The sequence below is a fragment of the Macrosteles quadrilineatus genome, unplaced genomic scaffold (assembly GCF_028750875.1).
Source record: "Macrosteles quadrilineatus isolate MER2022 unplaced genomic scaffold, UCM_ALF_1.0 Scaffold_8__2_contigs__length_117827958, whole genome shotgun sequence".
In the NCBI taxonomy this organism is placed as follows: Eukaryota; Metazoa; Arthropoda; class Insecta; order Hemiptera; family Cicadellidae; genus Macrosteles; species Macrosteles quadrilineatus.
The window spans coordinates 69,619,707-69,645,255 of record NW_026542601.1 but is presented as its reverse complement, the minus strand read 5'-3'; the positions used below and the strand labels follow the sequence as shown (position 1 = coordinate 69,645,255).

The window sequence follows — 25,549 nt, the reverse complement described above, 5'->3', positions numbered from 1 at the left end:
GTCTTTTTTGGTAACTGCAATACAGTACTTTCTTTTTATGCACAGAAAAAAATCCCGTCCCGTCCCGTCCCGAAAATCGGGAAGGAAATAAAAATCCCGTCCCGTCCCGTCCCGAACTAAAAATTCAATCCCGTCCATCCCTAGTTAATTTTAAACAAACTTAACTCTAACAAACGATACATTGAACATATTAGTCTTATTAAAGCACAAGTATCACACTTACCCTGTTATCACTTATAGTGATTCATTTACCTGTTAAAAATAACACCACTGATAAAACTAACATCAATGTCTTGGCAAGCTCTCTCGTCATCAAAAGACGGCTCACACTGGCTGAACCGAAAGCAAACAGTCTTTGTGAACGCAATATTCGATAAATCGCTCAACGGATACTGTCCCGCAGATAACTCAAATGTTACGATGTAAACGTGCCTCGGCATAAACCACACCGGCTGGGACAGCCTCACTTCTTGTGTGACGTTGAAGAAAGCTGTCGTTCCGCTCCACTCGGTCCGATTGATCACATTCCCTTCTTCGTCACAAACAGTTACGACTAGATCTTCCGGATAATGACTGACTGATCCTCGGCCCATAATGTAGTCAGCCGTAGTTGCTATACGAGTGAACACCTCAAAGCCAGTAACCATCACTTTGGTGTCCGAGCTCACTTTGCATTTGATTGTCCCCGAGTACATGTACCTCTTACGCTTTGTCAAGATGTGTCGCAAACAGCGACAAGAGACTGACATGAAGCGCTTCCGCATCTCTCGAGTTGTGTTGAACCCAACAGGCAAACTGATGTTGTCAAGGCTGTTGTTGTTGATGCATGTTTTAATCGACCTGATCTCCTCTTCACTCAACAGTCCAGATGGTTCCACAACGTCGGATAGCTCCGTGAGAGACAGGGTGAGGAAACGAACCTGCAAGTATAAAGAGTAACTCAAGATGTATGAAAGATAACACATTGACCAGTTATATTAACACATTTACCAGGTGTCTGGAGACTCTACATAAAGAGTGTGTGGACAGGAACTTCTCTTAAAGGTGACCACGGTCATTCAGTGTTGTACCACCAATGTATATCGATCAAAAGTTTCGTCTGGTGTATATGTGGAAGTTAGTGAGTGTAGAATATCAGGGAGGCATATGTCTCATTAATTAATATCCAAGATTTATCATTCATTCTGTAAATTTAATAATACATTATGTATCCGTTATTTGAAATAACAAATTACATTAATTTATTAAAGTGTCACGATTCATCCACGATATCTGTGAACTTGTTTTGATTATGTGTGTGAAAGCAGAACCTTTTGAACATACTAATCATCTTTGTGAAACATGACTCGTGACAAACTTTTAACCATCGTAATTAAATATTGTTTTATATCATACTCGTCTATTACTCGGAATTGATTGGTCATCTAATAAATAAATCTATTGATAACTCGATGTGGTTCATATTTTTAGCACCTGAGATCTTAAATGTCACCAGGTAAAATTTTGTATAACTATAGGGTTGAATCTTCTCTGTGAGTTCATCCGAGGCATCTGTAGTTTATTTTGTAATATAGGAATAGTTATTAACTAATACTTAATGCCCCAAATTTCCCCGTTACAACTGGAATCTCTACATGAGAGCAACGGCTGGTAGTGCTCCTGTTAAGGACAATTTTTGGAAAAAATCAGCAAGTTGGTGTGAGAAAATACGTCCAGGGGGATATTGATACACAAAAAGACGACACAACGTGGCACTGATATTTTCCCCTAGAGTAGGACTTTTAAGTGAGAGAAAATTAACAAGAAATCTCACCATCAATATTGCTAGTTGTAGTACCAATTTCCATGAGCAACTATAAACATAAAGACGTTATTTCATGCATTTACACCAATAGCTCAGTTAGGAAGATGTGTATCTTTTAAACCAAAGCTAGATGAAAGGAAAGTTTGGAATTGTTGCCTAAAATTAAGGTAAGGAGGATGTCAGGAGTCGGTAGTATACTTGTAGAGGGTGGTTCTTAATGCAAACGTTCATTGATGATGAAGATAATGAATACAAAAGAATTACATCTAAGATTTAATTGACCCATTTTGCAAATTTGCTGATCGTGATTTTTTTTATGTGGAAAAAATGTATAGGCATATGTTGAAGACGTGTCTTTAAATATCTTATTGTGTTATTGGACGTAATTTTTCTGTAACAAAAAGTTTAATTTGTTTACTTTACCAAAGGACAAAAACTATTCTATTTAAATTGAAAATCAAAGACAGTTGTTACTAAGATATAATACATTGGACATTATTTGCTCACTTTGCTAAGAAGTCCTGCTTGGTTGACAACCGTTCGTTTGTTTGCGGCGGACGGCGAGATTTCTCTTATAGAGCACTGAGCTGACGCCCAGTCTGCAATCAGCTGATACAACTCCGCCTCCAGTAGGTTGATACTGGGCTGGTCTAGCAGACGACTCAATGTCACCAGACCAATGTTCTCATCAGGGTTGACCCACATATCACCAGGGTACTGGCACATCACCTGTTAAACGATTATATCAGCTGTTAAGTCTGGATATTCAGCTGATTTACACAAAAATGAACCTTCTGTCCTTCAACATTATTGCAACCATTTGGATGTGGTGAAAAGCTATAAATATATCTTTGATTACCTAATTCAATTTGGTCAGTTACATTAGAGATCGAAAAAAAACCCCAATAAACTGGCTGTAGTTTCATGGCCGTCTGTAACATACAAGCCTATTTGGGTTACCAAGAGTCCAATCCTCAGGAATCAAGAGTGAAATAAATTACTTATCATTGAAAATACCCCCGCCGCAGCAAACCTACCGTCAAACGAATTTGTATGGCTGAATTGATTTTCAATAATTGATCTACTTAAATAACATTAGGTTTAACGAGCACCTAGGTTTGCTGCTACAATGAAACTAATAAAGTGTGTTTTTAAGTAAAATAATTATAGCTTAGTATAAAATCAATACATTTGCCAAGTTTGATCAATCAACTTTATTTGTAATACTAAGAGAAAGATTACATTATTACATAAAAAATAATGGACTTGATTTTTATTTGTATCAACTATACAAGTATCAGGTATTTTTCTGATTAATTTGGTTACATATCCTCAATGTATGGCGTATTTAAAAGAAAATTATTAAAAAAATAAATTCACCTTGAGGCAAGAAGAGAGTAGTTCCTCTTCGTGCAATTCTTCTGCAATCGCCAAAATGTCCCATAAATTATTGATGAACAGGTGATCCAGTAGGTAGTCTAGGCACACTCTAGCTAAGTGTGGAATCATGTACTTCTTAGCTGCATACAACAGTTGTCCTGCAGTGTCTATACAGTCTAACTCTGTACTGTCACAGTAGATGTATCTAAAACACAGGTAAGATACCATGTTGACATCAGAAATCTTATTGAACTGGGGTAAATGTCGGTAAATATGTATAGTTTACAATGCTTCATTACAGTGATGAGTGAACGTCAATAATCAGAATTGATTGGGACCGGACCCCATCCGGGTTGTCAAATTATCCGGAATTATCTTAAAAAAGGAAGAGCCAGCACACACTATTTGAGTACAAAACTTTTAAAAATTATATATATTTTTACTATAGGTACAGTAAAGGGTCTAACATTTTTTTATGTTAAAGCACTTTGTCTTATTTAATTTTGAACATGTGTTCAGTGCATGGTAAATTCACATGACATTACAAACTTGAGCTTTAAAAAAATGTTTGTCAGGCTTTTGAACTGTGGTAACTTTAGTGGTTATTTTTTGCAGAAGACAGTACAAAATTGTATTTTTTCTAAAGACAAATCTGGATTATTGACGTTCTAGATTTTTTATATACAAATTATCGACGTTCTACTGTATGTGTATCACCTTCGTTCCTACCAAATTTGGAACCGAGTTTTGAAATGGTTACTCTAAAGCCCGCTCCAGACATGCGCCATTCGCAAAGCACAAAATACATTACGTTCGGCAATCTAGTTGTCTTGCTATTCGCCGAGTAACGAGTAGATGTCTACACACATGTGTTGTTTTCCGAGCAACTGTTCATTTGGGGAATAGCAAAAATATTTGTTCACTTTGATGTGTGCAAAAATAACGAGAATGAATGGGAAAACACGACCACGAATGTTTGCTGCTTGCCAAATAGACAAACACCTATTCACACTACTTGCAATTTGGCGAGTCGCTGTTCGGTGCTAGGTGAAAAAGTAACACAAAAGTTTTAAAAAACAAGAATACAGTAACAGAATAACATAACAATCCATATTGTAGCCCTTGAACTGACTAGTTTTGTTGCAACTGCAACATTGTCTACGCAGGCAACACATCAAAAGATTAGAATAAGTACAACATAACACGTAGTTAACAAGAAAAGCGCTGACATAGTGGTAACTGATCAGATCCGGTTACGGCAGTAGACTAAACACGGAAACAAGTCAGTAACATTAGAACCATAGATGGTGTTAAGATGCCTATTTTGTCAACTGAATAACAAACATAGATGATACAATAAACCATTTACAATTCAAGTTTTTTTTACTTACTTCAAAAGAAGACGGAAAGTTTGCGGCTCAAGATCAGGTACGTTGATGATTTCACTCTTTTCTGCCAATGTGCCATAAAACAATGCTTCAAACACAGGAGAACTAGCAGCCAGCACCAACTTGTGAGCTCTCAGAATCTGAAACATCAACTGAGCTGCTAAATGTGTTTTGTTATGGTTAGTAAACTCGTGTTTTTAAATAATTTATTGAATAATAATTGCGACCTCGATAAAACAAATCGCAACCCTATTCTAATACAAAGAAATTAAAGGAGCATATAACAATAATAATATTTAACTTCTAGCATTAGATAACTTATTATTTAAAAAATATAGGCTAACTTAATACTTTTTGGTTAGTTTATGTCAGCTCTTTCAGTTAGGCTAGATACAAAACCAAAAAGAGAAAAGTGAGTGTGGAGAAAAGAGGAAGATGGTACTACGTATAAATCAAATGAATATACATTGGATACACAATTAGCCTATTTGATGAAGCTAATATTTTTTGTATTACCTCTGTTTGTTCATCTCCTGCTCTGAAGGCACAGTCTGACCAATGACTCTGAAGATGGAGCTCCTTAAATCGAGATATTAGACTGGTCTTATGAATCTGCCAATCTAGTTGGGGACGTTCCATCTACAATGATAAAAATATTTTTCATGGCTTCAATTCTTTAGTTATGCTTATCCAATTACATATTCAAGCCTAATACCTTTTAGAGAATTTCCCATAAGTTATAGCCTTGGGAATATCCTATTACTGTAGGTCTCATGGTAAGACCTGGACACGAGACCGATTTACTTTTTTTGTTTTGATGTTCCCAGAGGTTTTTTTCACCTTAACACCAGCCTCCTATATGATGCTAAGTAAGTTACTGTTGTCACCATGCAAATGCATTTATCTTATCACAGCAATGCCAATATCACAATACTTCATCTACAAGGTGGTGGAATGAATACATGTAACAGTCTGATATATAGTAAAAGATCAAATGTCTGATATAGGCCTAAGCAAGTTTGTCGTAGGGGCCTGTGCGCATGGCGGTCGCTGACTTGTATGTATGTGTGAGTGAGTGTGTGGGTGTAAGTATTTTTAAAATTTACTGATTTTTGATAAAAGTTTCTGTATCTATGATTTCTGTTTTGTTTTATTGTATAAGCTGATTATGTTAAAATATTTATATTATGTTTTAAAGTACAGGTTAAGTGTAAGAAAGGGCCATGTGGCCCTAACTTTGCCTGTATAAATAAATGATTTTCATTTCATTTCATTTCATTTCAAAGCATTGAGTTAAAGTGGGATACAATTTTACATTTAAGGTAGACACTTTCTGGCAGGGCGTAAAATAACTCATTGCTGAAATTTTGTCGCCCAGTGGCTATGGGTGGTGCCGGCATTTTTTTTTATGATTCACATTTTCAATGTATTGGAATTTAAAAAGTATTTAAAAATTTGTGAAAATATTTTAGAGTATTCTCAGCTTCCGTTAAGTAAACAAGTGATCAACAATTGAACTGCCATTTCTAACTTTGAGTATTTCCTGACAATTGTATGTTGTGTGCAATAAAACATTTATAAAAACTACAAAAGAATTGTTTTATTTTACAATCTCACAAGTGAAGGTATAAGTCTTGGTACTGCTGCTTTCTGGGTGCGTAATACAGCTCAAGTGCAAGTGCGGGGTCATGGAAAGGGCCGTGGATTTGTTTGGGTTCGGTGCAAGGACGTCACCTATTACAGTGTCTACCTCACCCCTAACGAGGCTATCCATGACTTCCGCGAGAAGATAGACCGCTTGGAAGAGAGCGTGCAGGACACCACAGGGCATGTGGTCATGGCTGGTGATTTCAATGCTAGGGCCGTCGAGTGGGGACTGACCCTCACTAATTCCCATGGGAAGTACATCCTGGACTTTGCTGCCAGGGCCGGACTCGTTGTAATCAACGAGGGCAACACGCCAACGTTCCGGCGACCCGGGATGAGGGGAACGATCCCAGACATAACCCTCGCATCTGAGTCTCTTCTGCCAAGGATCACAGCCTGGAGAGTCTTGGAGGATTATACGGCCAGCGACCATCAATACATTATTTTCAATGTCTTAGATCGCCTCCCGAGACAAGTTGCTGCATCTCCCCGTTTGGTGGAACACCAAAAAACTGGACGTGGCTAAATTCACCGAGGCCATCCTGCGGGGAGTGCCAGCGGTGCCTGCCGCACCTGGCATGGCTCATGCAGAGGCTATAGTTACATCGATGATGGGGCTGATTGCCTCGGCTTGTGATGAGTCAATGCCCCGCAAGAGACTCCGTTGCGATAGGAGACCCGTATACTGGTAGACTGCAGAGATCGCGGATTTGCGCCGAGCTGCTTTGAGAGCTAGACGACTCGCTACCAGGGCCAGGGCACCCTTGGATAGACGCCGTAAGCTGGAGAGCTACAAGGTGGCGAGGAAGTCTCTCCGCCGGGCCATCAACCGGAGCAAACACAATTGCTGGAAAACACTAAGGGATGATGTCGATTCCGACCCGTGGGGCCTGGGTTACAAACTAGTAACCCAAAAACTCACCACTCGCTCTCCACCTTCCGTCATGGAGGGGGCCGCTATGGAGAGGGTCGTCAAATCCCTTTTTCCGGAACATATTCTGCGCCCACTGCGTGAGTTTGAGATGATGGACGATGTCCCACTCTTCACTCATGAGGAGCTGGAGACTGCCGTTTCATCCCTAAAAAACAACAAGGCTCCTGGACCTGATGGGGTACCTGGCGAGGCTCTTAAGAAGGTTTTTTCAATCAATCCCCTGATTCTTCTGAGCATGTACAACGCCTGCCTGGCAGAGGGGGTATTTCCGTTATGCTGGAAAAAAGCTAGGCTCGTGCTCGTAGGGAAGGGGAAAGGAGACCCAGAATTGCCGTCCTCTTACAGACCCCTTTGCATGTTGGATACGGCTGGGAAAGTCCTAGAGAAGTTGATCCGTTCCCGACTGAATTCAGCCGTGGTTGCTGCGGGGGACCTGAGCCCTCGCCAATACGGCTTCAGGAAGAGGCGATCAACGGTTGACGCTATTGAGGAGGTGAAGCAAGCCGTGATGAGAGCTGAGGATTTTAATCACTACTCTCGTAGGGTTGTGCTGCTCGTTACACTCGATGTGCGAAATGCATTTAATTCTGCAAGATGGTGCGATATGCTGGACGCTCTGGAGAACAACTTCCACGTCCCGGCATACCTCATGCGCATTATAGAGGATTACCTCCGGTTCCGCCTCCTCATGTATGATACTACAGAAGGCCCGCGGACGATGAGTGTCACTTCTGGTGCTGCCCAAGGTTCCATACTCGGCCCGGACCTCTGGAACGTTGCCTACGACAGCCTCCTTAGGTCTGAAATGCCTGAAGAAACCGTTTTAGTTGGGTACGCAGATGACATTGCAGCTTTAATAGCTGCTCGTAGTGTTGAGCTGGCCCAGCTAAAATTAAACCGAGTCATGCGAACTATAAACGCATGGATGGCAGATCACGGTCTCTCACTCGCGCTGAACAAAACCGAGATCGTGGTTCTGACCAAAAAGCGGATTGACACCATTGTGCCGTTGAGGGTGGGGGACGTCGAAGTCCAGTCCGTTCGTGCCGCCAAGTATCTTGGTGTCATGGTGGACTCTAAGCTTAGCTGGCGGGACCAGATATTCCGAACGGCGGACAAGGCTGCTAAGGTGATCTCTTCTCTTAGCCGGTTAATGGCCAATGTCGGAGGTCCTCGTTCCAGTCGCAGAAGGCTGTTGATGTCTACAGTTCAGTTTGTGCTCCTGTATGGTGCGGAGGTGTGGGCAGACGCGCTCAATAAGGAGGTGTATAGGATGCGGCTTTCCAGAGTGCAGCGTCAGGCAGCACTCAGGGTAGCATCCGCCTACCGAACAGTGTCTGAACCTGCCATCTTGGTGGTTGCTGGAGTAATCCCCATCAAACTTTTGGCGGCGGAGAGGAAAGCGATTTATCAGCGGCGTGGAGAGGACCACACAAAAATGGAGGAGCGCAACCGCACCTACCAGCTCTGGCAGGAGAGCTGGGAACAGGAGTCGCGGGGACGCTGGACCAGGAGACTGATTCAGCAAGTCCAACCATGGGTTGACCGACGGTATGGTGAGGTGGACTATTACCTGACCCAGTTTCTGACAGGTCACGGGTTTTTTCGGTCGTACCTGTTCAGGATGGGCAAAGCCGTGTCACCCGATTGCATCTACTGCCCAGGCACTCCCGACGACGCGGAGCACACCTTCTTCCGCTGCCAGCGTTGGGAAGGTTCCCGCCTGGAGGCTGAACAACATGTAGGGCAGTTGTTGGTAGACACGGTCATTCCGATGATGACGGAGGGTGAGGACAATTGGACCTGTATGTCACATTTCGTCCAGGATATTCTCCGCACAAAGAAGCTAGAGCTTGACCTAGATGCAGTCTAGGTCATAAAGATATTGAATGCCAGAAACGGCGCGAGCCCTGAGGGCTTAGGTCACACGTTGACCTGACCTGAAGTAATGTGACAAACAATCCCAGGTCTGTGTCCAACATAGTAGAGGGGGTTTTTTAGTGAGTAGTCTGACAAGCTCAGGAGTCTCACACTACAGGCTGGCTACCTGTGTGCGTAAAAGCATTTTTACCTCCTCTCCCTTAAAAGAAAAAAAAAAAAGTGAAGGTATAACATTTATGTACAATGCTCTTTGAAATGTAAATGTTACATTTAAACTAGCACTTTACGTTTAAAGTCGTTTCCAGCACCATGATCCAATCTTAAACTGAGCACTTTTCTTAACTAACGTAGCTTAAAATTGTAATTGTTTTTCTTTCCCATTTATGTACAGAATTCTAGAGCGAACAATGCAATTTTGGAAACAATAGTTAAAAGATTTCTGCTTTTTATTTTATGACAGGGCCTACATAAATCTGTAATTATCTGTACCGGTAACAATAATAATTAAGGTTATGATTTTTTTATTTAAACATGTTTGTGTTCACAAATTGTTTGAGGTTTGAAGTAGTCCACTTTTGAAATTGACAATGATTTTGGCCCAAGAGGTCGTGAAGGGAGCCTTTTGGCCTGTTACAACGTTCTAGAATACATATTTAAGTGAGATTACCTATAAGGACTATTTATAAGCAAATATAATCGGAAAATTAATTAAAAAGATACATAGAAAGGTGTGATTTTCACTTTAATTTAGCCTGTGCAAAACTTTTCTGGGGGTTACCCAGATCCCCCTGTATAAGTCCGGCGCCACTGTCATCCAGTGGAAATCCCTTAAAATATGCTTTCTGGTAAATTTTTATGTGATTAATTTTACTGTTAACTTAGTGGGTCATATAGCTAATTACCTTATAACTTGTAACTTAACTAGTAAAAAAAAAAATATTCGTTACTAATAAAACCATGAAAATAATTTAAGAAAAACACAATTTTAGAAGAGGATAAAGTTAGCAGAGTTAAAATGATTATTACAATTAGGCTAGTTAATTTTTTCATACTAAGTTAGGTTAATTAATTTGTTTACACCAAGTTCTAGGCTAATAGATTTTAGTGATAACTTAAGTTACCGCAGGCTATTTACAATTATATGTTTGTAATTGTTAGGTGTGGGTACTCCTAACGATATAACTTACACAACTCATGGTTCGCTGGCTCAGTGTTGGCCGTGCCGTCTAGCTTCCCCCACTCCCTAATGGCAGAAGCCTATACACTCACCATTATGAAATTCACATTTTTAGTTGCTACTCTGTTGAAATATATAGCCTGGAGATAAAAAGCTAACGCATGTCAAACTCTTTTTAACACGTTGAGTGCGGGCATCATCAATAGATGATGTCCGACACTAGCACTGGTGGCGGACATCAGCTAAAGCTGACGTCATGCCACTCTCTCCACGTTAGTTTAGTGTGAGCTCAGCCATTGCCGGGGAACGTTATAATCGTTGCCAGCCTGTAGCTTAGATTATGTAGCTTTAGTCTGGTGTAGGTTGGTACTAAAATTTCCCGTAAAATCCCGTCTAGCAATACTTTTGTCCCGGTTCCGGCAATTTTCTCTTTTCGAGCCACTTTACAAAGACACTGGCTACGAATCCAGGCAGTGCTGCTACCTTTGGGTGTTTCAGTGAACTACGTCCACTCTCGGGCTAACACAGCACAATCACCGCTGCTCTTTTTTTATTCGTCAGACTGAAATATTTTAATGCCAATTGCGTTCACCAATTCAGTTGCGCTGCGGGGCTTCGCCCGGGCCTCGCCGCCATTATTGAGCGCCTGTTTGAAGGTATTCCGCACTGAACGTGTTAACTTAGGCCTACTACAGTATTGAAAACTTTATGTTTTTGTTTTGTTTTGTTTCTCTTGCAGGAAATAAGCTAAATTAACCTATTTGAACTCTTTAAAACTGCACATTCACTAAACTCGGTTTTAGATGTTTTTAGACAAATGATGATATTGCTAGTTTCAAAGTAATGTCAAATAAAGGATAGCAAATACAAATAGGCCTACATATCGTAAACGCGATAGGCCTACCTTTTAGCAAATTTCCCATATAGGGAATAAGCTATTACCGTAGTACTCATGGTAAGACCTGGACCTGGTCCCTAGAGGCCAAAAACACCATCTGTTCAAATTCATATAGGCCTACATATATATACGGTATGTGTCCGTTAGCACGATAACTCAAGCAAAAATGATCCGATTTTGATTAAATTTGGTACAAACGTGTAAACCTACATTTACTCAAACGAGTTCGTGAACCAGCATGATCGGACTATGGGAACGGGGGTTTATGGGGGGTGTTATGGGGTAAAAATAGGTTTTTCCCACTTTTGACCCTAAAACACAAAATTTGACAATTTCTTTCCAAACCATTTTGTAGAGCTTAAAAAACAAATTATTTAATTCATGATTAAATTGATTAGAATTCAAAAAAATTGTAAATTTAAAATTCTCATGTTATTCTTATGGAGAATAAGTCGACTTGTAGTTTGCTTGTTTATGAACATATTTTGATCGAATTTGGAAAATAAATTCATTTCTTACTAAACTATAAACATTTTACAAAAAACAAAAAAAAAACACCTTCATACCCTCCCTGTTGCAGCAAACATACTCGTTAAACTTATTCTATTTAAAAATACCTAGGGAATAAATGTTATATTTTTAGGGACGCATTTTAGTGGTTTTAAATCCAATCAGGCTAATAAAAAAATTTTAAAAAAACTTTATCTTACTAATATTATAAATGTGAAAGTTTGTGTGTTTGTTTGTTTGTTTGTGTGTTTGAAGTTCAATCACGCATTAATTACTGGATGGATTGGGCTACAATTTGGCATGATGATAGCTCACATTCCCGATTAACATATAGGCATCTTACTAAAATATTATAAATGTGAAAGTTTGTGTGTTTGTTTGTTTGTTTGTGTGTTTGAAGTTCAATCACGCATTAATTACTGGATGGATTGGGCTCAAATTTGGCATGATGATAGCTCACATTCCCGATTAACATAGGCATATTTTTATCTCAAAAATCCTTTCGGGCTCCGCCCCAGTGGCTCTAGAGTTTCCCATGTTAACCTTATGAGTACTCATATTTAAATGGAATTAAAGCATTTAGTCAGCTGTTTCAACTAAAAAGGTTGGTTCTATGATATCATTGACTTTATGATATGCAAAGGCATTAAAAGTTATAAGATTTACCGACAGGATGCAGCACTATTATTTTTTTTTCATTTATGAAAACAGCTAATTTGAACTAAGCAGCAACAAAAAACTGTGATACATAATGAGAACTGTCTGTTTACAGTTATGTTTATGTTTTTAATTTCACGAATAATTTGTGATATTTTGTGAATCTTTAATAATTTATTTTTTTCTATTGTTTGGGTGAAGTGGTAGAACATTATGGCTATGGTAGAAGATGTGTAATACTATAGTATACCGTAAATTTAAAGAAGCAAATTGTATCATACTTTGTCCTCCCTCATTGCAAACGCTAAGCTTGAGTATAACTGTACTAATCATTTTATACTTATATGCCACTCCCGTACGAAGGACGGGTACTCTGCTAGTGTGACAATAAAGATGACTTTGACTTTGACTAATGGAAATTCGCTAAGTCTGCAGGTTTGCTGCGGCGGGGGTATTTTCTTTCACTGTGTAATGACAATGTATCATACAAAATAGGTCACTAACTTACCTGAAGTTAAATTGAGTTTATAGTGAATGTGTAAGTTAGTTTTTTTTAGAGAGTTCAAATGGGTTATTTTCTGCAATAAACAAAACATAGGCTACGTAAAGCTTTGATTAGTAGCCTAGAAAGAGGTTGAAATGCTTTAGTAATATTTTATCTGTATATACCTATTTAAACAGAGCAGAATCTGAACAGGTCGCGTTTTATAATGGTGAATGTATGGGCTGCGTCGGCTTCTGCCAGTCGGGAGTGGGGGGAGCTAGACCGAAAACAGCGACCACAGTGCCACTAGAGTGCAATTTAACTTAGTAGTTTTCTTTTACATCGTTGGTTATGTGTATTACCGATAAGTAATCTGTTTAAGAACCTAATAATGATGTAATTACATTCAGTCCCCCAGTTCGCTACTGTCAATGGTAGGGCTTAATGAAAATGGGCCAGTTTAACTATCCAGACCGAACAATGTCTGAACAAACCTGAGCCCAATAACTTAGGTAGACCAAGTTAGATAAGTAAGATTAAGGCTACACTTCCATATCTGTTGGCACAAACTACCGAATGAAAATATCAATCGATATTTCGTTTGGTTAGTTAGGTAAGGTTAACCTAACCTAACTAACCAAACAATATACCATACGGTATCGAATTAAACAAGTTTGTGCCAACAGATATGGAAGTGTAGCCTACCCAAGATTAATTATATTTCTTTTTCTCTTTTTCCTATTCTCTTGGGTACAGTTTCTTAACACGTTCACTGCGGGCGTATCCGATCGGATACGGGCCGAGCGCTGTTCAGACGCTGCCGTAACCGATCGGATACGCTCGGCAATGCCTTTCGTATATCATCGTTTTTGCTCTAGCGTCGGTCGAAGGCAGACCAATTCCACGTTAGCGTGTAGTGGGTGACTTGCTTTTTGTTGTGTTGTAGGTTGGTAGTAAAATTTCCCCATAAAGCCCCGTCTGGCAAACTTAAAAATCAACTTGTTGTCCCGTCTTTCTCCCTCCAATTGGCAATACGATGGGACCGGCTACGTTCCAAGCAGTGCTGCTATATGTGAGTGTTTAGCAAACTACGTCGACTCTTGTTATAAAACAGCACATCACCGCACGTTATTTGCTATTCGTCATACCAAAATATGAGAGCCAAACACCCGGCAATCGGGTTTGTTCGACGCTGCGGGCTGCGCCGCGCTGATGCTACGCCTGCCATTTGATGGCCCGCAGCGTACGTGTTAACTGGGCTATGCTAATATTGATTGAAACTATCGAATTGTAAATAATTGATTAATAATTGATATTTATAAATACATCTATTATAAAATAAAACTATCATAACCTAACCAACCAAACTTGCTGATGGTGAAAAAATCGCATGAAGGTTTACTAATTGAATCGATAGTTTCAATCAATATTAGCATAGCCCAGTTAAGAAACTGTACCCCAGTTTTATGTTATTGTTTGGTAGTTTTACTTTCAATTGTGTCATCAAATTGATACATAGGCCTATAGACCATTCATTGGACCAGTTTTTGTTTACAAAATAAAACTGTCAGTGATGGATTGTTAAAATATCTAAAATGTATCGTGAACCTGATTGTTATGATAAGCGAGGCCAAGACATAATTAAGTTACTGTATTTTAGTTGAAGTAGGCTAATATTAATTAAGATTATACTACTTTATCTATGGATTTAGGTTAGCCTAAGTAAGTTAGGCCTACCTTAAATTTGTCCTGCATAAAATATCAAAATAAATTAATATTATATGTTGATAAAACCCAACCTTGAACGAAAATCTCTAAGTAACCTTGAAATCTGAAGGTAGCCGCTCCTGTAAAGTTGTGAATGAGGAGAGAATTTCCAGAGAATAGAGTTGTTGTAGAGGTGGTTACAATAGTTAGTTGTGTTCTGTGTTGTGTGTGATGTGATGATGATAATGGTGCTGGCTCTGGCTGCTATGCTTTGGAGCTGGGGTTGCCCACTCGGACTCGGGGCTAAACGGCTAAACAAAACAAAACAGATCGAAGTCAATAACACTGTTCAAGGTCAATATTAATCAGCTGTTCAATTGGTATTTCAGGTCAGTTTCAGATTGTGGCCTCGGCCCTCGGCCTCGCTCGCATTGGACTATTGGAGTCTACTAAACCTTCGCTATATCATCACGATGTTGTCCCCTGGCACTGAGGAGTGGGCCAGTGGGGGAAGCACATTTTTTTATTTCCACTGCAGTTTTTTAATAGGTACGGACAAAATGACCCCGCTACGATACCCGGTTAGGTCATGACACTTTAATTTCATGATTAAAACATTATAAAATTGTATTTGAGCTATTATAGGTTTAGAATATTTTTTTTTCGATTAGTAAACCTTCATTCGATTTTTTTCATTATCCTCAAGTTTGGTTAGTTTGGTGAAATTATCGGTTATGACAGTTTAATTTTATAATTAAGAAATTAAAAAATTGAATTTGAGGCTTTTATGGTTAGGTCATGATACTTAAATTTCATGATTAAAACATTATAAATCTGTATTTGAGCTATTATAGGTTTAGAATATTTTTTTTCGATTAGTAAACCTTCATTTGATTTTTTCATTATCAGCAAGTTTGGTTAGTTTGGTGAGGTTATCGGTTATGACAGTTCAATTCTATAATTAAGAAATTAAAAAATTGAATTTGAGGCATTTCTAATTTTATTTTATGAAAAGAACTTTTTTCCGGTTTGTAAGTTTAAACCTTCATTCGATTTTTATTTTATATCTCTTTTATATAATCAGCAAGTTTGGTTGGTTAGGTTGGTTTATGACAGTTTAATTTGATTTTTCATTTCGTCCTTATTAACTCTCATTTTCGTCCTTATTGAAAAACTGCAGCATAGGTTATGTATGTAAAACAACGCAGGCTTGTTTGGACGCCGTCTAGAGGGGGGATGGAGGGAGAATCATTTCCCCTCACTCCGCAGGGGGTAGCGGATTTTGATCCCCCTGGAATTTTACCCCCTGGGCAAACGTGACGACACAAACCAGGGGGTAAAATTCCGGCTGCGAACTTTTGAGTTTCGCGACATCAGCTCGATGGATTCAAACGCAGAATTAAACACATATTTTCACGGTTGTGAATTTATCAGAACACATTAAATTATAAAAGACTAGAGTGTACGGCCCGGATTTTTATCCCCGGAATTTTACCCCCTGGCCAGATATATAAATTAGGGAGAATTATTGATTATCTTCATTCTGTTTAAATTTAATAGTAAACATTTTATTATTAAGTAGCCTATATTATTTTTTTGTAACATTAACTAATCGAACAGGTTTTTAATTTTAATTTTGAGATTCTAGTATATATTAGGATTCTATCTTTGAAGCCAACAGTTGGTTAATATGACGTATAAACAATCAACTGAATGATAATTGATTCGAACATTTCTTTACAAAATAAATAAATAAAGATAGGCTACTAAATAATGAAATGTTTACAATTAATTAAAAACAGAAATGAGAAAATCGATAATTCTATTTCTTAAATCGGCAGGGGGTAAAATTCCGGGGGTAAAAATCCGGCCCGTACATCTTCAGTTGTCTAAACGCTAGTTATATGGACAGGGGGTAAAATTCCGGTTTTTATCACTAACTAGCTGTTGTACCCGTGCTTTGCAACGGAAGAGGACACAAAATAGAAACATTTTAATCTTTATCTCTTGCATATAATAGTTACACATCCGCCAACGCTTTTAGAAACAAAATTCAACTTTTATGTTCTTAATAGAAACGTTTAAGTTATGACTTTTAAATCTGGTAAGTAGTGGATACCACCATTTTGGTTTTGATTATTTTAAATCTTGTGTAGGCTGATATGAGAAAAACTGACCAAATTTTTGAGTAAAACTTTGACATAGGTACATGATTTACTAAATTTACCTTCATCTCACTTAATTACACATCTTTTAATTTATTATTGACATTTTAAATTTCAATTTTGATGTTGCAAAAATACTAATTATTAAATTTAAATATCTTTAAATTAAACTCTTCTTTATATTTAATCACGAATCCATTCATCTTCAGTTTTTTTCACTCACAATAAATCATTAGCAAAACTAAGTCAGCTGTTGTAAACTTTAGAAATGTTGCTGTGCCTTATCAATACAGTCTTTTGAAATATTAAAGAAACTATCTAATATAATTAATCACGCTCTGGCTATTTTCATTAGACTTCCAAATCCGCGGGGGTAAAATTCCGGCCAAGAACAAACTTTTGGCCACTCAGGTTACTACGTCATAGTGACGTCAGCTTTACTCAGGGGGTAAAATTCCAGGGAGATAAAATTCCGGCGACCCCTCCACAGTGCCAGGGGACAACATCGCGATGATACAGCGAAGGTTTAGACTCCAGTCTCGCTCGCACGCAGTCGCAACCATCGATATATAACTACTATAAGTAAGTAGTTATTTAAATCGATGGTCGCAACTAGAGGTGTTCCTTAGTAGCTCCGGGAGCAGAGCCGCTCCAATAAATAGCTCCAGCTCCTGTTGCGGAGCTAGCCCCACAAACAGCTCCAGCTGTGGCTACCGCTCCGGTTACTCCGATTGCCTTGCTAAATAAATAAATGCTCTCTAGGTCTGACCCAGACGAATCACGATCATGATTTGGAGTCTTAGATTACCGAATCAGAATAATAATTCACCGAGCTGGATCAGTGTTTTGGAGAGCTAAAGCTACTCAGCCACTCAGCGTCGTGCTGTGTAAATGACGTCAGCTTCTGGCCGCCCCGGGAGCATCGTTACTTGTGAGCTGAGAAGGAGCGAGGAGCTGTTAAGAGAATCATCGGAGCTGCTCCAGCTCCGCTCGATAGTCGCAACGGCGCATACCTAGCAACTATTCATATCCAAATCCATATTGTCTCGTCAGAGAGATGATATCAGCTGAGATGCTAAACTGCAGCGCGAGCGCACTGCGCAGTTTCACGGGGCACAGTTTCTTAACTGGGCTGGCTATGCTAATATCGATTGAAACTATCGATTCGATTGTTGTCAAGAGTTTTCTGATTACCTAAAAAACATTTAACAGCTGTTTTCAAAAAAGTACAAAGTTAACAGACGACAAAATAACGCCTTGCTATTGCTACTACTATTATGATGGTATCATTGACTATTTGATACAGAAGGTACTATATTTTATTGGAGTTACTAGTGATACATCAGATAGGTTATAAAGATAAAGATATGTTTTGAAGCAAACAATTAAACCCAAATAAATAAAGCAAACCCTATAAGTTGTAGATGGAATGAGTATGTTTCGCAAAATTAGTTCTTTGGGTTTGATACACCAAGTTGGTGCGAATTGTTCTCATTCATTTTGCCAGTCTCAGTTTGTAAAATTAGTAAACGTTCCTTATTTAAGCAGGAAAATACATTTGACAGTTGAAAGGAACCATCCAGGTAAATAAATATTTTAATAGGACTATATCTTATTGTTTCTCATTATTAAAGACGTTATTGTTTCTCATTATTAATGTAGTTTTGTGGATAAATCGATATTAAGTTAACTAATAATAGGCACTGTTGGGTAAACTGAGTCTGCATAGGCTACTAGGTGACTTATGTCATTAGCCTTACTGTTAACTTCATTCTTCACTCTTCATAAATGACCAGGGGTAGACTCCCGTATCTGTTGGCACAAACAACCGAATGAAAATATAGAATATTTATATCGTTTGGTTAGTTAGGTATAAGAACTAACCAAACGATATATCGAATGACATAATCGAATAATCAATACTAGTGTACATGTTGCTCGAATTCGAGCAATTCCAAAGTATTACAGGAGTCATTTCAAAACGAATAACAGTCCCATCTTTTGAGCTGTTTTTATATGTGTTTTTTCGTAATAGAACATCCCAAACAGGTCTTTGACCTAGGGATGAATTGTTTCATAGTTATAAATAAGTGTGTGAGTTAGTTAATCTAAGTTATTCTTAAGTACTCTGTGTAAAAGCTTGTAAAAAATATGAAACAATAAAGATTTTCTGATTTCTGATTTCTGATGATATTTACAATGAGTTTAAAAGAGTCAACTCAAAGACACCGGTGTGTAACTCTCTGTATCTGCGGTGTGTTTATCTTCGTTATTGATAAACCTAAAGCATTCCGGCCGGTTTTCTCCTTCTCAAAATGCCTCGCTGTACAGGCAACACAGGTCATTGATAGAGGGCCAATTGAGAACGAAAAGTCATTTTGGGGTAGTGTTAGGGCGCATTTGTAACCTAATAGTTGAGATTGTCCAGGGTCAGATGCTGACTTTAAGCTTTAAGTCTACTATGCGCCACTGTTCTGTAGCTGCGGTCGTTATCATGATTACGCCTCCTGTCTATGTTTCGTTGTCGTCACGTCGGAGGCATTTAAAAGAAAAAAAAACAACAAATAAACAAATTATAGCTACACAAAACAACGATAAATGCAAAAACTTAAGTTACAATCATGCTAACACGATCCGTCATAGCGATACAAAACAACGATAAATACACAAATTTAAGATAAAACCATACTAACACGATCCATCTTGGGGGTTATGTTTACACAAACTCAAATAGTAAATAAATGTAAGCAATGCGTTTCATAGGATTGAAAAATAAATAACAGCAATTAAATTATACAGCTGATCAAAATGTAAACAATTATGTTCTTCATAAGGATAACATGGGAACTTTAACAGCCACTGGGGCAAAGTCCAAGGGGCTTTTTAAAAAATGTAAGGCCAGTTTGCAAATCTACGCGACACGCTCTTTCCAATGAGACGTCAACGGATAAAATCGGTTAAGAAATGGCGGAGGAGTTCAACCGACAAAGTTTCATGTAGCGTATTAATTATATAGATTTTCATTCGGTTGTTTGTACCAACAGATACAGAAGTCTACCCATGACCAGTAAGTTAATCATAGGATGGATTGCATCAAAAAGATTATAACTAATTACAGTAGACTCCCTCTTATCCGGACTACTCGGGACCGAGGCCAGTCCGGATAACGGGTTTTCCGGTTAAACCGACGTTCCCAAAAACTCGTTAAAATGGACTGTTTACTGTGATATTTGACTAAAATTTAGGAGATCATCGTATTAAGACACGTGATCACTGGTCTCAAATCTTTCCCACGAGAACAGACGTTTCAGTACTGCCAACTTCCTGCCGATCTAGTCCGGATAAACCAATGTGCTGATAAAAATTGTCCGGTTAAAGAGATGTCATTTCCGCCGAGTGTAGTGCGGATAAACCGATGTCCGGTTAAAAGGTGTCCGGATAAGAGGGAGTCTACTGTATTTTAAAAGTAATGTTTAAAACTGCACTTGTTTGAGTTATTAAGGTACGGTAAGCATATTAAGTTAGGCCTAGGCCCTAGTTGTTATCACCAACGATTCCCTTGCTTCCTTTTAGTATTTCCCTAAGTGTTGATATTAAAGTCAACTTAAAAGTACCTACAGTACTTAGGGGGTCTGATACCAAATTAATTGTTTTCGAATATCAAGTTCAAATAAATAGCCTAAGTTAATATAAGTTATCAGTTTAAGTTATTTATTTATACTATTGTTATTTATTTCTATTGTAGTTTATTATTATTGTATATATTATTGTCATTGTTGAGCGGAGCAAGCGAAGCTCTTATACGTCGACTCTTATGCATTTCGTAATATGCAAACTCCTAGATGGCTGAATCAATCGTTTTCAAATTTTGCATGGTGATAAAGACCATATCGGTGAGTGCCAACTTCTATATGGCGTTAAAAAAGTCTCTCAGGAATCCGCCCCACTGGGTCTCAAAGTTTCAATGTAATCCTGATGGAAGCAGTATTTGACACATAAACAAAGACATATGATCAGCTGTTGACTTTTGAATGCAGTAAAAGAAATAGCTGATAGCGTTATTCCACAGATATTAGAACAGAAACGGTATGGATCATAAATATAATCAAATGACGACACTAGCTTGAGGTCCGTGACGTATGAAGTCGTTAAGGAAGTAGTAAAGGTGAGCAGTCTGGAGTATGGAAACTGTTTATGACGATTAGATTAAGGTATCTGCATTCCCAAAATTCTATGGGAAGGGAGGAAAACAGGTCCGTGACGTAGGAAGTGGTGAAGGAAGTAGCAAAGGCGAGCAGTCTGGAGTGTGGAAACTGTTTATGACGATTAGATTATGGTATCTGCATTAATAAAATTCTATGGGAAGGGAGGAAAACAGGTCCGCGACGTAGGAAGTGGTGAAGGAAGTAGTCAAGGCGAGCTGTCCGGAGTGTGGGAACTGTTTATGATGATTAGATTAAGGTATCTGCAATCCTTAAATGCTACGGAAAGTGAGGGAAACAGGTCCGCGATGTAGAAAGTGGTGAAGGAAGTAGTAAAGCGAGTTGTTCGGAGTGTGGGATCTGTTTATGAAGATTAGATTTAGGTATCTACAATCTTAAAATGCTATGGGAGGAGAGGGAAACAGATCCGCGACGTAGGAAGAGGTGAAGGAAGTAGTAAAGGCTGGCAGTGCAGAGTGGGGGAACCGTTTGGGCAGTTAGATAAATGAATCTGGAATACTTAAATGCTATGAGAAAGGAAGGAAACAGGTCTATGATGTAGTAAATGGTGAAGGAAGTAGTAAGGCTAGCAGTGCAGAGTTGGGAACTGTCTTTGGCAATTAGTATCTGCAATTCTAAAATGCTATGGGAAGAGAGGGAAACAGGTCCACGACGTAGGGTGTGGTGAAGGAAGTAGTAAAGGTGAGCAGTGTTGAGTTTGGGAATGGATTAATATATCTGCAATGCTAAAATGCTACGGGAAGAGACTGTAGACTGTATGTTAAAATGATTACGAAGCACGAATCGATAGCCTACATATTTTCGATATAAAGCAATCGTTTACAATCTAATTTACAACTGAGTTGACAAAAGCTGATTTTTACTCCATAGATGCTAAACACGATTTTTACTCTCTAAGTATTAAAAATGCTACTTTAGACCCGCAACGCATACATTAAAAACTACTTTTTTTACTGCAGTATGACAAAAACAATATAATATGAACCCTTGATGATTCCGCTCAATTTTGTGGATGCGTCTGCGAACGCCACCTAGTATTTGTTACTGTTGTTATTTTTTATTGTTGTTATTGCATTTTTTGCTATTGTTTTTGTTATCCTTTTTGGTTACACAATTTTATTCAATGTTAATTATTATAGGTCGGCCGGTTAGAAAGCGTCCTCCTCGTAGCATTGGTGCGAGAGAGAGAGATACTGAGCTGTGGGAGTGAGACAGACTATGGCTCTTCCTCCACTCCGCTGCCACCCCACCCCCAACCTTCCCAAACACAGCTAATCAAATTAAATTATACAGCTGATCAAAATGTAAACAATAACGTTCTTCATAACTTGAGAAAATAGGTCCTGCAAAAAATATTGTATAGCCTAAATTGCATCAATATTTGAGCATCATGAATTATATCATAGTGTAAGCACTTCCGTTTGGTAACACAGGATTCCAACTCCCACGACACCGGGGCAGCGCCGTGTCGGTGTCGTGTCGTGCAGTGTGAAAACGGCCATTGGCGGAGAGGGGGAACATACCCTCCCTCGCCGTTACATCCCCTACATGAGCTAAAAATTTCACGCAGGTCGTTTTCTAATCGGCCGACCTATACAAAGATTTATCATTGTTAGTCTACATTCGCTCAGGTTTTCTATTAAGTAGTTATCAGAGGTCCCATTGCATGTTTGGCTTGACCCTTAGATATATTAACATTGAATATGTATTGTAAAAATAATTGTAATTTTTTTTGTTTGGACCGTTGGAAGCAAAAGAAAAAAAAATAATAAGCCATCCTCCCATATTTCCTTACTTTAATAGGCCTACTTTCAGTTGAAATGGTGACCATACGAAGGTAGGTATTTTAAGCCAAGTAGGCCTATGTATGTAGATGAGTGGCACGATCTTATAAGTTAGTCTTGTTACTGACTAACGCCAAAATGTGTTCCTTAAACAGGACTGTAATTAATAGACCATACAGCCAAAGTCAATGGCAGCCAAGAGACCTACAGTTTATAGGCTAGTCTAATCCAAACCATATTTTTATAGACCTAAGTTTAAGTAGTTTTGACAGCAGTTGGTAGCATATTCAACAGTAAAACAAAAAAAGTAGCCTTCAGGCATTCAAAGAGAATGTTAAATATACTGTAGCCTAAGTGTGTTTTCGTAGTTTTATTTCTCTCTAAGATTGTTGTATTTTTATTTAGGCCTACTTGTATTTGACAAAAGTTTGCATAAAATAGAACTTTGTATCTGATGTACGCTGGCTAAATAAAGATTTTATTTATTTATTTTATTTTCAGCTCTTCCTAAAAGGTTCTACAGGAAGACCAGTATATTACGTGGTGATGGACAATTTGAGATCACACTGGATCAAAGAAAACTCAAAACACCAAAGGGAGCTATTCTGAAAGTGGACAATGAGGCTCTTGCTTTGGCTATTGCTACAGAATGGGACTCCCAAAAAGAAGAGATTCAGCGCAGCAACATGCATCTGGTAAGTACTGAAAATAATTATTCTTGAAGCTCCTTATGCACCATAGAGGAGTTGACAACAGTATGGTAGGTTAAGCAATAAGTCTATCTAGCTACAGTAACAAAAGTTTGGTACGGTAAGCTATAACATTTTTAGAGCCGTTAAAGACATGCAGTTAAGTTAATTCCTTTTAACATGAGTTTTAAGTCTTTCCTGTTTGATAAAAAGAATGTTTAGAATCAATATTTAGCCTACAAATTTATGATTTGAGCACAACTTCTGAAAGATTTAGTTAGATCTTTGACTATTGATACAACTTCAGTAACTTATCCAATAGTCAATGGTTGAAACATGTATAACTCTGTTTTTCCTTCATCGCCAAATAATTATTGTGACTCAAAATTGGTGGCCTAGTATACTTTCTACTAATAAATGCACGCACTAGAAAACATGTAGGGGCCTAATATAATTTAATAAATAGGTAACTATAAAGTAAACCCCTTTGTATAATTTCTAATGATCAACTGAATAATGCTAACCGCTAACAATTAATGCCTGCAGTTTTTTTGGTTTCATTGTGTTTTAAAGTCTCTTTTTGGCTCTTTGCCGGTCTTTTGGATTGTTTTGTTCTTATCTCTCTTTTGTTGCCCTCAATTTCTTTAAAATTGTCGATCATATATATTTTTTTCAGTGTGTTAAATCTTGTAACTGATGGTTAATAATTAAGTTGTTGATTTTTAAAATTTTAAATCCGCTTGTAGCTTGTCATCTTGTTCATTGTAAAATGCTTGTACTGAATTATGTTATCATTTTGTTAACTGGTTCAATGCCGTGAATAAATTAATCAAATTAAATGTAAAAAGTAATCAATAAACATATGTCTTGACCATTATTTGAAATGACATATTTATTAAATCAGATGTTGTCAAGATAGACTCAGGGATATGACAGTAGAACTCCGACTATCTGAATCACTTACAGAAAGATTTTTAAAAATCCTTAAAAAAACTATAGTAATAAGAATCATTATTAATGAAGGAAGAAGCCATGATCGCGGCTTTATATCTTGAAAGTTTCCCTTGGTCGTGTAGATGTCATCATCGTTTTCTGCGGTCACAGACCAAAATCTCCTTGGTTTTCTGTGATCTCAGCAAAACCCCGAATATCTCCTGCGGTCAAGTAGACATAATTATCTCTGTGATTGCGGCAAAATCTTGAATATCTCCCGTGCTTGTGTACCTAAATACTTTTCATCGTCATATCCCAAGGTCGTACAAAATCATCATTGTCCTCAACAATCACGTCAAAAGCTTTCAATCCTGAAATACTTGCACATTTGTTCTGCAATCGCAATGGTAACAGCTCAGTTATACTCGGCCTTTTTGCTATGAAATACCCCAAATTTTGGACCAAACCCAACTATTTAAATTATTGATCATCCTAATATGGTACGGTACCAGTGGATCTGAATGGTAATTAATTTCTACTGTATTAAGATTATTACCATAGAATAACCTGCATTGAAACAAGATTACTGTTTAAAAAAACTTGTCACCAGCCTAAAATACAACGCTTACTTATGAGTTATGTACACCATAAGCTGAATGAGAAATACATTCCTTAATTGTCTAAGTAGTCAAATTGTTATAGAGCTCGCCTTCAAATCTGAACGTCGCTGGTTCACTTCCAAGCAAGATTGTTACCAGACCCAGATGCCATTTATCGTTGGGCTATTAATTATTGATGGTTTCTAACAAGAGGTTTACGTTAGATAGTATCGAGACCAGGGTTTGAACAGACCCCTTGCCACTGGCGTAGACAAACACAAAAATTAAAGTGTGACGCATAGCGGCACGCTATATTTCTTATAGTGTCAGCGCTTAGCGTGGCAGAAACACTTTCCCCCACCTATTTTTCTAATTCTCTTCCTACTTCTTCACGACTTCTCAAGGAACTGTCACTGAAAATTGGATCATCTGCAACCCTACATAAATGGCTAAGTCCCTAGGCTTATTATACAGTATACGTTAGATATTAATTAAATAGTAATGTCAGGCTAGTTAGCAAACTAAAGTGTGAGACCTAAAAGGGTCACCCCGACATTGGTAATGTAGGAATTAATTAATTAATTGCCGGTGACCATTTTCAACATGAAAAGGGTAACACGTTTCCCCCAGTAGGCTTCCACAGTTTATCCCAGTACATTCATAGTTATTTCTGATTTAAGTAGTACATT

The 25,549-nt window shown here is 38.2% G+C and overlaps 2 protein-coding genes across 4 annotated transcripts in view; one reads left to right on the top strand and one right to left on the bottom strand.

Annotated features, from left to right (window-relative positions):
- Nucleotides 1-127: 127 nt before the first annotated feature.
- Nucleotides 128-14,701, bottom strand: LOC129001674 (BTB/POZ domain-containing protein 6-B-like). Of its 3 annotated transcripts, none has more exons than XM_054429056.1 (6): nt 14,584-14,701; nt 5,089-5,211; nt 4,576-4,712; nt 3,185-3,389; nt 2,312-2,533; nt 128-920 (listed from the first exon to the last, which is right to left on the bottom strand). In XM_054429056.1, exons 2-6 carry the CDS (start codon nt 5,209-5,211, stop codon nt 249-251), a joined length of 1,359 nt encoding a protein of 452 aa, XP_054285031.1. In that variant the 5' UTR covers nt 14,584-14,701; the 3' UTR covers nt 128-248. The 3 variants fall into 3 exon arrangements, with proteins under 3 accessions (XP_054285031.1, XP_054285032.1, XP_054285030.1); XM_054429057.1 differs by having other exon boundaries at nt 14,560-14,693; XM_054429055.1 differs by having other exon boundaries at nt 14,498-14,629.
- A 3,252-nt stretch (nt 14,702-17,953) lies between these two features.
- The window catches only part of LOC129000048 (ATP synthase mitochondrial F1 complex assembly factor 2-like), a 13,264-nt gene continuing 5,668 nt past the window's right edge, over nt 17,954-25,549 (top strand). The window contains exons 1-2 of the mRNA XM_054426902.1: nt 17,954-18,215; nt 23,141-23,334. Coding sequence (XP_054282877.1) covers nt 18,062-18,215; nt 23,141-23,334 — 348 coding nt within the window. The 5' untranslated portion in view covers nt 17,954-18,061. The remainder of the gene's footprint in view (nt 18,216-23,140; nt 23,335-25,549) is intronic.

Bases quoted from the DNA above. Each gene is read 5' to 3' on its own strand.
- LOC129001674 (XM_054429055.1), bottom strand. The intron at 4,713-5,088 runs GTAATACAAAAA...TTGATGTTTCAG, and splicing joins CAGGAGATGAACAAACAGAG to ATTCTGAGAGCTCACAAGTT. The intron at 921-2,311 runs GTGAGCAAATAA...TTATACTTGCAG, and splicing joins AAGCAGGACTTCTTAGCAAA to GTTCGTTTCCTCACCCTGTC.